At 37.0% G+C, this 14482-nt stretch overlaps 1 protein-coding gene across 4 annotated transcripts in view; it reads right to left on the reverse strand.

Moving 5' to 3' along the window:
- The window catches only part of tgfbr3 (transforming growth factor, beta receptor III), a 181546-nt gene that overhangs the window by 4729 nt on the left and 162335 nt on the right, over positions 1-14482 (reverse strand). For all 4 annotated transcript variants that reach the window (XM_043698779.1, XM_043698780.1, XM_043698778.1 and 1 more), the window contains 3 exons: positions 13695-13824; positions 7079-7120; positions 5074-5181 (listed from right to left, as the gene is read on the reverse strand). In XM_043698779.1, the coding sequence (XP_043554714.1) occupies positions 5074-5181; positions 7079-7120; positions 13695-13824 (280 nt within the window). The remainder of the gene's footprint in view (positions 1-5073; positions 5182-7078; positions 7121-13694; positions 13825-14482) is intronic.

Below are 14482 nucleotides of genomic sequence, written 5' to 3' on the forward strand. Positions count from 1 at the left end.
CTCTCTTTAGGGAGACAATTTTTTTTTCCTCTGGTGCAGGTTTATACATGCCTGACTCGTCCCTATAATTTTAAGAAATATCTCTGACCTACAGTCACACAGCTGTTTGATAAAATTAGTATCAAGAGAGATGGTATAGTTCTTCTGAACTTTTGAACAACTAACTTAATTTTATTGTATACTTGAAGCACAATATGGGCTTGCTCTTCGACCTGAAACAGCAGGTCAACAATGTGACCCGCCAGCTGCTCAATCATTTCCCTATATACAAATTAATGAACAATTCAGTGTTTTCAAGCAGCCTTGATAAAATATGGGCTTGTGCATATATCTGGCACAAAGAAACATTGTGCAATTAATTGATTGCTTTTCTTTATTCTGGATCTAATTGGTTCTTTCACACATTAATTTTTAAGTTACATATTCAGTTTTATCTGCTGTACCTTGAACCAGTTCGCAAGAGCCAAATGAGCAGGTTTTCAGTGCTATTTGCATGGCTTTGAATATTTTAAGAAAAAAACAACAAAACATGTTTCCATGCAAACAAATACTCAGCATTTCCTCAGAAAACCATCAATACCAAAGCTACCAGCCCAGCACCAGATACTGGAAAATTATTTTACTGCTCCTCGGATGCTGCCTGAACTGCCGTGCTTTTCCAGCATCACTAATCCAGAAACTGGAAAATTATGGCAAAGGAACAGATTCTACAGCAGAGATACAACCATTCTTATTCAACCATTACATTTTAATTAATCTTGTAGATAGCACTTAATGTTTAATTAGATTTTCACCAATACATATAAAGCAATGGCTTACTTACGTGAAGCAAATCAAGTAAATGAATGGTTGAACTATTACTTTCCCTCACTAAATTTACTTTACAGCATGGGAGACAGCCAGTTAATTGCAATCTATGTTTTCTTACTCTTCTACTTGTTTCCCATAAACTTTGAAGCTTTACTTTTCAACTCTAACAGATATTATGGTTATAGTTCCAGCACTGACATCCCTAACAAAGCTCAGTGTTAATTAAACAATAAGAGAATCTCTTAACTTCTCCTTATAATTTGGTGATGAGCTTACATTTAGGCTTAATAGCTGCTGTTATGATGTTCGCTAGGACTAGTTTCTCCTGAATTAACTCATCAAAATCTTTCACAAATTTGATTGTCTTTTCGTTTCTTAACTTGGTTACCAAAGGGATAAAAGATTATCGGGGAGGATTATAGGATTGAATTTAAAATCAGATCAGCCATGATCTTATTGAATGGCCTCCTCTTGCTCCTTGTTCATATTAAAGTCCTTTGAACAAAACTGAATGAATAAAAAACAGGAAAATACCACTATTGACAAAAATCACACCAACAATTAGCAAATGCAGTAAAGAAATGTACTTGCAAAATTGCTGAAATCAATATAAGACCTCTATCAATCAAATATGTTGACCATGTTAACCAAATAGAATGGACATTGTTGGAGAATGCCAAAATGAAGACCTTTGGAATGCATGTTGACATGATTCCATCTAATGGAGAGCCCTGCCAGTGTTGGGGATGGGGGCAGGGCAGGGTGTGGTGAAAACAAAATAGGGAAACCATGCAATCTTTCACATTTTAGTCACATCAAGATTGCTGCAGACAAGAAAAGGAACAATGACAGCTCCTGCTAAATGGATTATGGCTCAAAATGCTGGTTGTGAAGCCACCAGTACTTGACAGTTTTCGGACCAGCTAAAGACTGGATTGTCCTGTACAACCCCAGATGTTCCGGACCTTTATTATCATTATTTTATTATGTAATTAAATAATGCAGCGTCAGAGCACACCAATGACTTTAAAATTAGCGTTCTAACACATCTTGCTAAGCAATAATATAAGTCAATATTGAATTCAGAAACTATAAAAGATCTTTCTCACAACTGGAAACAGTTTTATGATACAAATCTTGCCATTTCCTGGAGAACTTACTGCCCAGAAGGGAGTACACTTCAACAGGAGACTCTGCCAAACAGAACTTGTAGTAAAACACAAAAAAAAAGTATCTTGGATTTATATTTGATCTGTGAGAGGCAGAGCAATATTAGTATTTCCACTGTTGAGATCTCTATTGCTGTGATCTATTTGCACATTTCACCCAAGTGGGCACGTCAATACCATGTGGCTTCTCCATAACCATAGTCAATTTTAGCCCATCAACAGATTAACAGGAGCTGAATTTCTGTTAGTGTGCCTGCTACATCAATTTTTTTTCATTATTCTCCTACTCCTGATATTTTTGAGAGCCCATTTAAAACAAAACTCAAATTTTTAAAAGTTGGTTCCATGAAAAGAAAACAAAAATGAATGGAAGTAATTTTGACTGTGGAATCGGACTTATATTAGCATGATTCAATGAAATGCAAGGTTAATTTCTCATAGGCTACAGAATTACTGATCATTCCCACTCAACTTCATTATTCTCACCCATTCCTTCCTTCCCATAACCACAACACGTGTTCCACCTATACTCATTTTCTACCTCCCCAGCCTCTATATTCAATAACGCGGAGATGTCGGTGTTGGACTGGTGTGGACAATGTCAGAAGTCTCGACACCAGGTTATAGTCCAACAGGCTTATCTGAAATCACACACAATCTGTAAAATCATCCTTACTGTCCTGTTTTGACACCATCACCTTGATACCTTGTTATAATCTCTCTACTTTAGTTTGTACAGTATTGGATTATTTGTTACTTTGTTAGACCCTCAGCATGTGACTCATATCTATCATGTTATTCCAGCAATTTGGTTGGTTTCCAGCACCACCTTATTTTTAAGTTTTTGAAATTATCTCTGTCTCAATTAATTGGATTATAGATTATCCCTTCACTTGCTATTCACACTTTACTCACACCATCTGACATTTTTGATCACCTTCAGAGACTTATTATTCAACCTGTCGACAACCCACTCACACCACTTGTACGATCTTTTCATCTCTCTGCCTATAAACTATGGGCTTCTCTTCACTCCACCTGACAAAGGAGCAGCGCTTTGAAAGCATGTGATTTCAAATAAACCTGTTGGGACTATAACCTGGTTACCTGTGACTTCTGATCTATATTCAAAGATCTTCCTTCACCATTATCGTCATCTCCCTTCAGTTTTCTGAGTAGACTTTCTGAAGACCTGTTCAGTTCATCAAACACCTACAAATCCTTTTCCATTTCCTGTAGCCCTTTTCTCTGCAAAAACATGAAATACAACCACTGCCCTTTCTTCCCTTTTCCAGGTCTCTAATGCTACCTCCACGATAAAGAGAAATTGACTTGTACTGTTTTCAATTTAGAATGCTCAATTCACTGCTCATAGTCTACATTCGGGGAGATTAAATGCATCCTGGGCGACTGCTTTGTGGAAACCTTCTGTCCATCCAGCAAGTGTTACCCTGAGCTTCCAGTCAGCTGTCATAATAATTTTCCACCTTGCTTTCATCATAACATCTCTGACATTAGCCTGCCACAGTGTTCCAATAAAGTTTATCACAGTGGAACTTCAAATCTTTCTGTGTTCAATGCGGAGTTTAACAATATTAGACCATAACTTCTGGCCCCATTTTGCTTTTCTGTTTTTATGTTTTCTTCTTGCTTTTTATTTATTCATTCATTTAGTACTCCAACATCAACTTTTCTGTTAATTACAGCTGCCATTATCACACCTTACGTTCCTCTACTTGTCCTAATACCACTTTCTTTGACCGTGCACCATAAAACTGTAATTTAATTTCTCTTGCCCTTCTCATTAGACATTCATTTCTGTTTTGCTTCCCACCCTCATTTCCCATGCTCAAAATCTATTACATTTTCATCTATTACATATGTGACCTGATGAAGGGTCACATATCTAAAACGCTAACTCTGTTTCTTTTTTCAGGGGTTCAGTCAGGCCAGCTCCATTTTAAAAAAATTGTTCTCAGGAATTGAGTTTCACTGGTTATGCCAACACCTATTGCCTATACCTAATCGAGTAGTTAAGAGTGAACCACGTTGCACTCAGGCTGCAGTCATATGTAGGCAGATCAAGTAAGGATAGCTGAATTGCTTTCCTGAAGTGACAAGTAGTGAACCATTTAGGTTTTAGTTTTTTAAATATTTCATCATTTCCTGTTTTTATTTCAGATTTCCAGGATTCTTTATATTCGTTTTGTATCGAATTCTCTACCCCTTAAGTGGTTTAGTAGATTACTCAATTTTTAAAAAAAAAAGTTAAATCAATCTATGCATAACATGATTAAAAAGCTGCAGTGAAATAATGTATTCCCAATATAAAGTCTTGAATCTTGATTAAAACGTTCTCAGTTTTGATGTCTCTTCATCTAATAACATATCTGTTTTATGCTTGCCAGCCTTGTGAGAATCAACAGCTTGGTTTAATTCTGTTCCATTTTGAGGGAGCATCATTGGACTTGAAATATTAACTTGGTTTTCCCCCCACAGATGCTGACAGATCTACATTTCACCAACAATTTTTGTTTTTGTTCGTTTCATATCTCCAGCATCTGCAATTCGTTGTTTTATTAAAGCTCTGTTTATTTAGTATTTCAATTTAATATTCTCAATTCTTTCATGTTCACTTGGATATAAATCCATATTTTAACATCAAACTGAAAAATCTGAGCAAATTAGTGCAGTTATATTAATGCTTCAAGATAAAAGAGAGTTGAATTGATAGGGATATTGTTCACCATATTGTCAACATTGCTAATTTCTTTCACACACTTTATGCAGTAGCACATGACTTATTCGTATTTTACACTTTGGGTCAGAATGTCTTCTCACAAATCAATTAATGTTCCTGATTTTTCTATACTAGAGACAATCCAATCTATTCTTCATTAGCCATTTGATTTCAACATTTGCATTGCATTACTTTGGTTAAGTCTTCACAAAATTGAACACAAATCAGACGCTAGAAGTGTTAGAGAATGCAAGATTTAGTGGGATTCTATTGACCCGTCTCATCCTAACCAGGATGTGTGGATGAATCTGCTTTAGGGATAGCACCATGTTAAATAATTGATGAGATACATACCTGTGTGGGAGTAAATATACCACAAAGCTCCTGTTAGAAGTGCACCAATCACAAACGCTGCAAATGCAATTCCCACAACAGTTGGGGTATCCAGACCATAAATAATATCTGAAACACAAGAAGATGATATATACATGATACAGGTTCATAGTGCATAAAACAAAATACTATTCTGGCAGGATTATCATTTAAAAAAAAATATTGATATCTTGAACAAAAAGTCACATAAGAGGCTCAACTTTGTTTATGAATCATGCCTGCAGTGTCTTGTCTAGAGTTTCATGCAATATATAGATGTCAACTGTGTTGCAATCAACTTGATTTAACTTTCTTGCATCATGCTGAATATTTCAATCATCTTCAAGCGTCATTTACATGGAACAAGGATAATGAAGCGTTTCTGTATGTTTTGGATAGACCAGATTGGTGGTCTTCATCCTTCCCTAATTCTGAGTTTGAAAACCATAGTTGTCAAATGAAAGACAAAATTTAGTCTTAACAACAATCGCCTAGTGATGAGAAAGAAAGCTTTTAAACCATCTGTATACAAACTCATAGTAGAGATTGTACTTATTGGAAGGAAGGTAACTTCAGAGGCAAGTTACTTGGAAAGGACATTATATATGGCAAACAATAATTGAATATTTTATGGACAGCATAGCAATTGACAGACAGATCATTCTGCTATAACATGCATTTCGTCAGCACGAATTGGCTATAACGCGATTGACAAATTGTGGATGTTGTTTGGATGACATACTTTATACTGAACGGGTATTGCGATTAGTATTGCTATTAGTGATCATCTACAGTGTGATTTTCTATGGTGGTTTTCCATAGCAGATTTTCTGTTGAGCCAGGATGCAGAGGAAATCATCCAAGAAACCATCATCTTTGCTTACAGAACAAAACATTATGAAACCACTTGAGTAATGTGACCAGTTTTTAATATTTTCTTTTATTTATCCTCTAATTGTGTTTGATTAGATTAGATTCTCTATATTATGGAAACAGGCCCTTTGGCCCAACAGGTCCACACCGACACTCTGAAGAGTAACCCACCCACACCCATTTCCCTCTGACTAATACACCTAACACTATGGACAATTTAACATGGCCAATTCACCTAACCTACACATCTTTGGACTGTGGGAGGAAACCGGAGCACCTGGAGGAAACCCACGCAGACACAGGGAGGATGTGCAAACTCCACACAGAGTGTCGCCCGAGGCTGGAATCTAACCTGGGTCCCTGGTGCTGTGAGGTAGCAGTGCTAAACACTGAGCTAATGTGCCACCCCACATTTATTTGCGCATCTGTCTGTCTTTTGTGTTAATGGGGCTGAAAATGAAGGCTTTTGAGTTTTATAACATAGACCAATTAGATTACTTAATTTTGCTCTCCTAAAGTTATTACATTGTTAATAAATTGGTTTAAGATACAAACCAATGTCTGGAATTGATTATTTGCAGAATCTCAGATTGGCTACTCAAAAGTCTGATTCGGAACAGTGGGGTCAACTTTGATGGTTTTTGAAGGCTTTAAATCTACTATATTGTGAACATAGAGGTAGAAAGGTCAACTTGGTTCAGCTGTCTGACTCCAAATTCTAACTCTCCTCAGATCATGAATATATATTATAAATATATGTAGCCCCAGCAGTGATCCCTGTAGCACAGCTCTAGTCAAAGGTTACCAGCATGAAAATGCCCTCTCTTATCCCAACTCCCTGTCTTCTATTAGTTAGCTATTCCTCTATTTGTGCTAGTTTACTATACTCCCCAACATCACTGGTTCTTACCTTAAGTAGCCTAAATGTGTGACACCTTATCAAATAGTACAATTCATATGAGTAGCACTTTTACAAAAGAAAAAGAAATTTAGAAGTTTTTTTTGACAAATCACTGCAAATGCAACATTATAACCTATGTTACTGCCATTAGAAAATTCTTATCCATATGAACATATCGATTATAATGCTAGAATAACATTAAATCCAACTTACAAGGCCGTGGTCTCTCTACATTAACATGGCTGTCAGGAATCACTGAAAATGACAGAAATAAATATATTCAATAAAACGATTAATCAGAACCTTTACTTTATGTTGCTTAAACGATATTTTACTTTATAAAGAGATTGTATGTGTGAAGTCATGAGAGCCCATGGTGTTGGAGGTAGTATATTGGCATGGATAGAGAATTGGCAAATGGGCAGGAAACAGCGAGCGGGGATAAGGGGTTCTTTTTCAGGTTGGCAATCTGTAACAAGGGATCAGTGCTGGGAGTGCAATTGTTAATAATATATCTTAATAACTTGGAGGAAGGAAGTGTATATACCGAATCCATATTTGCAGAAAAACAAAAATAAGTGGAAAGGCATGTTGAGAGAGAAATACTAATAGTTTACAGAGAGACACATGATGGGGCAAATGGACAAAAAGTTTGCAAATGGACAAAAAGTTTGCAAATGGGAGTATAATTGAAGTTGTTCATTTTGGAAAGGAGAACAAAACAGATTATTATTTCCATGGCAAAAAACTGCAGAGAACTGCAACACAAAGGGATTTGGGGTACTTGTCCATGGGGTATTTAGCATACAGGTAATCAGGAAGGCTAATTGAATGTTGGCCTTTATTTAAGGGGGTTGAAGTATAAGAGTAGGGAAGTCTTACTACAACTGAACAAGGTGTTGGCGAGACCACACCTGGAGTAATGGGAGCAGTTTTGGTCCCTTATTTAAAAGATATTTCTTCATTTGAGACAGTACAGAGAGGATTCACTTGCGTGATCCTGGTGTGAAGGGATTGTCTTATGAGCAAAGGTTAAACAGGTTGGGGCTCTACTCACTGAAGTTTAGAAGAGTAAGGTGATTTCATTGAAACATATAGGATTCTTAAGCGGCTTGACAGGGTAAATGCTGAGGGGCTGCTCCCCTCATGGGACAGTTTAGGATCAGAGGGCATAGTCTCAGAATAAAGGGGCACTAATTTAAGACTGAGTTTGAGGAGGAATTCCTTGTCTCAGAGGGTTTAAGAGTCTTTGGAACTCCTTGTCAGAGAGCTGCCGGCAGAGTCCTTGTAAATATTCAAGGCGGAGATAGATAAGATTCTTGATCAATTGGGAAATCAAGGGTTACGGGGAAACAGCAGGAAGGTAGATAGGAGAACTGTTGGATCAGCCATGATTCTACTGAAAGGCTGAGGAGGCTCAAGGGGCTGAATGGCCTACTGCTGTTCCTATTTCTTATGGTCTTAAGTGCGACCCAATGGCATAGTATTTTGCTAAACTGCTTAAGTACATGTGATATATGTCAGAAAAGAAGCTGCCTGGACTTCTGTTTCATTGGAGAATATTATGGAGAATGAGGAATTTTTGATACATCTCTACAGTAAACAATAATCCTTTGTTACATTTGAAGACACTGTATTACTGTTTGTCTTTATTTAAACTTTTACCTCACTGTTTGTCCACATCATAGTATATAAATAGGATGATCAGGTTACTTCAAGATGCTCTCTCATTTCAAGAAATCTGCTGTTGCATTCTCAGGAAGGGAGAGCTTAACTAAACTGACTTACTGAGATCTTAATGTTCTCTAAATCCATTTTTAAAAAACTAAATCACAGTTTCTTTCTACCATATATTTACACATGCACATGAAGAATAATCACAGGACAGCAAAGTATATTTGCTAGATTTCTCTCTTCCTTTCCCCTTTTTGTTTTTTGAACACAACTCATAAGTAAATAGTTAAGCAAAATATTTTCCACAGAAAAAGGGCTGCTTATTTTACTTAGAAAACAAAGGATAAACCAAGTCCATGTGTTACAAAAACATGTTGCTTATAAGGGAGTGGTGTTAATCATTCCAGATGATGCTCTTATGTTTTCATCGCAACAGTATGCTGACAAATAAACTTTATGGGCTACAAAATTGCCTTGAGGAGACATTGCAGGATAGGATATGTGCAGCAGGGTTTTGGATGAACTGAAGTTTAGAAGGATTGAGGATGGGAGACTGGCCAAGGAAGTTCTGAAAAAACTGGTGGCCAATCTGATCTTGTTAGTGTCACACTACACAGGTACAGTTAAAATTACCCTCAGAGGCTACATGGCTGAAAACTCAGGCAAGGTTGTGAACAGTATATTTCAAAACAGTTAGGTTTTGGAGTTTGCAGAGAGGCAAAGTGTGGGTGCTTTGTTCTTCCCAGTGCTCATCTACAGCTGAACAGCAGGCAAGCAATCTGACATCACAGCAGTGGGAACATTGCAAGATGTGATGCAGAAGTAGAACTGGGTGGTGTCAGCATAATTTTGGAAGCGAAGCCCTTTATCTGCAGTTAACATTACCAAAGTGGAAAAGTACAATCAAAAGGACGATCCTAGGCATCTCTAGTGATTATGAAAAGAGAAACCATTGACAGAAATGTTCTTGCTATACATGGCTAGATAAGAGTGGAACTATGCAAGGCTTATATTGCGTCATTCTGATGATGCTATTGGACTTCCAATTGCAGATAATTTATGGCATTGCTACCAAGACCCAGGTCATGAAGTGCCTTCACAGATTTTATTGAAAACAACTTCCCTTTGATATCCAAATAAATTATTTTATGGAGCAGATTCAGGCAGTAACATTCATATGTCCATGTGGTTATAACCATTAATCTTCACATATCGGTCCTTTTGAGTAAACAATGCATTGCTACCACATACTAATGAAGTCCAAATGTAAATGAAAAAGAAAACTTTCTCTGTAACCCAAAACATTTGAATTTTTGCTGAGGGTTAACACCATAGGTCAATCATTTTTCTCTAAAAAAAAAGTCCAATAAAATCCTTCTACTTGTATCGTGGTATTAAGCGAAAATAACAAACCAATTAGCATTTAATTCATACAAAAACAAATTTACCACATTGGAATGAACCCTCCTTTGAGGGAAAAGAATGCTGACCATTATTTTAAGATATTTTATGTGGTAGCAGCCTTTCGTCTCATGAGACAATGGTTTGCGGTATAGTGGTCAACGTGTTAATCATCGCCTTTGGCATGGCTGCCTCTGCCACATTTGCTGCAGAGTACGACAATGAGCTGATCTGTTAACTCAGTTTCTCTGGGCCATCTCCATGGCCAGCTGAGCTTTCTTATCTGAACTGCTCTCTACCGCGTTGTGTTAGTGAGGTGAAACTAAAGAATCTTTTTTAGGACACAAAACTGGGAAAGAATTAGAGACCATGGGCCACCTAAACTGGTCAGGGCCCAGCACCTACACCCTTGACCTCCCCAAATGAATCCAGCAGCAGTTGCTTTGAATATCAGCCTGCCTTGGGACTCTGCTCTAGGATTTAAAAAAAATCAACTTTTACTTCCTTACTGATCAATGTTTTGTACGTATGACTGGGGAGGTGATGGCCTAATGGCATTATCACTGGACTATTTTTCCAGAAACTCAGCTAATGTTCTGGGGACCCAGGTCTGAATCCCACCACAGCAGGTGGTGGAACTTGAATTCAATATTTTTTAAAAATCTGGATTTAAGAATCTACTTTTGGCTTTGAAACTATTGCTGATTGTCAGAAAAACTCATCGGATTCACTAATGTCCTTCAGGAAAGGAAATCTGTCATCCTCACCTGGTCTTGTCTACATGTGTCAAAAAAAATTATAAAAGTGAGTAATTGTCATCAGCTAAATTGTATTATACAACTGCTCATCTCCTTCAAGACTTGTTATCACTACTAGACAACTATACAGCTTGCATTCAGTTGGTAGGAAGTAACTGGTCTGTACAAGGACTCAAACGTTTTGGGAAGTGGATCATTGTCCATGTTTGCCTATCTCTAAGTGCTATTAGAAGAAGAGAACTCTAAAATCAAAATAACATGTTTTGGCAAATTATTAGAATTGACTGTTCTTTTACTCTCCTTGCTGCAGTGAGTGTGAATACTGTTTAGATTATTTGCCTACGTTTGCTGACTAATTTCACAAAATTAAGTTGCACACTTATAAACACATGTTCAGAAAAATGTGAGAAAAATGAGAAAAGAACATCAGATCCATTAATGTTCACCACATCTGATTTAGCTCTCAATTTGGAACAAAGAGCTGAAATATGCACATATACAGAACACTATATTTGAAACACCTGTAAAAGTCTGCAATACCTTTAAGCTTAATAAAAGAGCAATCTGACTTAATAATTCACCATAAATTATGTGCCGACTGTAAACAGGTGGGTTTGGAGAATGTAGTCGCTTTGTTGATAAATTTTCTTTCCTGTGGGGATGATCCCTCTGTTTTTAAAAATTACTACTCTTGTAAAAGTCATCTGCTCTCCCTATCTACTGCCTTAGTGAAACATAGAATATAGCAGCAGAAGGTGGTCATTTGGCTCTTTCAGCCTGCTCCACCATTCAATAAGATCGTGGCTAATCACCATTCAATAAGATCGTGGCTAAGTACCCCTTTTCCACTTTTTCCTCATATCGTTCGATCCGTTATCTTTAACTGTTATCTCTAACTTTTGTTCCATCTAAAAATGTTTTGAATAAGTCCTCATCTTTTCTGCACTCACCTCTCTGAAATTCCATTATCAAGTCCTTCCATCCTAGCTTCTGCTTATTCCACAGCCAAACAATGACAAGGAGACTCTGTGACTGTGATCATTATGTTATCCTTTCTGGTATTCCTCAGTCTTTCCAAAGCAGATGACATGGTAAACCATAATGTTGCTGCACATCTACAATATATATATTTCTCAATACTCAGATGTATTATAGAATTTAAGTGCATGCAGGTAACAACCAATTTTACCTCAGTGCTATCTGTTTCCATCAGTATTGTCTGACTGCCTTTCTAATATCATGTCTAGGATCATAGAATCAATCAAAAAATCCCTACAGTGTGGAAGCAAGCCATTTAGTTTACACCGACCCTCCAAAAAGCATCCCACCCAGATCCATCCGACTACCCTATCTCTGTTAACCCCTGCATTTTCCATGGCCAATCCACCTAACCTGCACATCTTTGGACTGTGGGAGGAAGCTGGAGCACACGGAGGAAACCCATGCAGGGCGAATATGCAAACTCCACACAGTCACCCTGTGGAATTGAAGCTAGGTTCCTGGCACTGTGAGGCAGCAGTGCTAACCACTGAGCCAGCCACTGTGCTGCCCATAGGACATGCAACCAAATCTCCTGCCTATGATATCACTCCCCTCCCTAAAAACTCACTCAAGATGCACCATGTTGTGTAACTTTGATGTCACTGTTGAACCTGAACTGAATTTCAAACCTCGCATTGAACCATCAAAGCCACTTATTTTCACCATCACTTTTACTTCAATCCTGTCTTTAATAAAACCCTTGTACAATATTTACGACTTCCAGATTGATTCACATCAATGCTTTTCTAGCATCCATTCTCCAAAAGCTCTAACTTCTTCCACTCAGCATTTACCTCAGTGTTCTACAATGCCTTCCATATCCAAACAATACCCAACTTAAAACTCAACTTCACCTTCAAATTCTTGATTTGCCTTTACTCCTGTTTACCTCCAAAATCATCCCAATCCTTACCATAGGTCTACAACTGTTAACCTTCTGGCTCTAATCTCAAGGCATTCCCTTTCCTTCTGCTTCCACAGGGACAATACTTTTCAGATACCTTGACCCCATTTAGTGGATATTTCTCCTGAATTCAGTGTCCTTATTTTCAAACTTTCTGAAAGCTTATTTTTATTTTATAGTCAGTTCGCGTCCCTTCCCCAACCCTTCAATTATTCCTTGTTATTTTCCTTGGGACACATTGTACCTGAATATGCTGTATAAATTCAACTTTTGCTGTCAGAAACTGAATTCCAATGAACCCAACTTACACACATTCATATAAAATTGTGACCACTGAAGAATAGCTTCTACTTCAAAACAAATTACAAATTGTTAAAAGATCATCTTGCTTTGCCTGATGGACCCTACTTTATGCTTGAATTGTGAGAATAATTGCCTAAGTAATAGTTCTAATACTTTAAGAGTGCAAAGCCACAAAGAACCGTAAAAACAACCTTCCTCTTATTCAATTATCTGTCAACATGTGCAAATAATAGCTTATCTAAAAAAAAAGGCCAGAATTCTAGCATATGGCACAGATTATACAAGTTTTTCACTGAACAATTTGATTTCTATCTATATCTATGTGATATAGATTTGAGTCTTGTGTCCTTAATAGACTACACATGAAATGAGTCTACAATAATCTGCATTACTGTATAATTCTTCTAGTGTTATACAATATTCCTAGCTGCTTCACAGCAACATAATCTGATAAGAAAGTGTAAAAGCCAAATGACTAAAAGCTTGACCAGAAAAAGGTTTTCTGGTGTTTCTTAGAGGAGACAGATGTGGACAGCTGGAAAAATGAACAGGAGGGAATTATCAGGTTTAGCCTGTAGCTAGAACCGCTCATAATTGGGCAAAGGGAGTGGAGGCTACATGGAGGTCCAGTGTTGGAGAAATGCAATGACTGATTACAAACTTCAGTGCTTTAGTGATTATGTAAACCAATGGACAGAACTACATATTACACATATACACCACTTTCATATTGTTATTGTTGGCTCACCTTGTGTCTTAGGCAGATTCATTCTTTCACGAATAACAGCCAGTGGCTTGGTGAAGGATTGTTTGTATCTCATCATAGCCATTATTATTTGCAAATTCACATCTATACAAGCTTCATCGGGAGGAATGCACTGCAGGAGAAAATAAGCAAACCAAGTGAGCTCAAGGACATACAAATTCAAATGCTGCAATAGCATTACGTTGATCAGTACTGCAAAGGTCTGATTATTATTATTATATTTTATTAACTAATAAGCAAGTATGTTATAGCTGGACTTTGTTACATTTGATGTTAATGACATTTTTTTTGATTTCTACATGTCACAAACAATCTACTTGAAACGTGTTCAAGGAGTGAACTTAAGTTGCTTATTGATTCTGTGAAATCTTGCACAGATTGGCTAATTACATACTATACATAGCATTCAGAAAAATAATTTTTGTTATGTTTATCTTATAAAGTATATATTTCAGAAATCACAACATAATCTAAAACAAACCTAGTAAAATGTCCCCTGCAACACAAGGCACACTACATAATTGCATAATTGGCAACACTTAAAAAGCTAAGTTAAAAGAATACAAATAATACAAGCAACAATTACAAAAGTTTTAAGATGTAATTTCAAAAAGTCAGGAAATACACAAGTTATTCTGGTAGCCAAATTAATTATTTGAGCAGCGCCCATCAGCAATTGTACAGTAACTTGTTGGATAAAGGGCATGTTATCTTCAGCTGGATAATTGCCTGCAAAATTTCTAACTAATGTTACTGACCACAGATCAGCA

The sequence above is a fragment of the Chiloscyllium plagiosum genome, chromosome 11 (assembly GCF_004010195.1).
Source record: "Chiloscyllium plagiosum isolate BGI_BamShark_2017 chromosome 11, ASM401019v2, whole genome shotgun sequence".
Lineage (NCBI taxonomy): Eukaryota > Metazoa > Chordata > Chondrichthyes > Orectolobiformes > Hemiscylliidae > Chiloscyllium > Chiloscyllium plagiosum.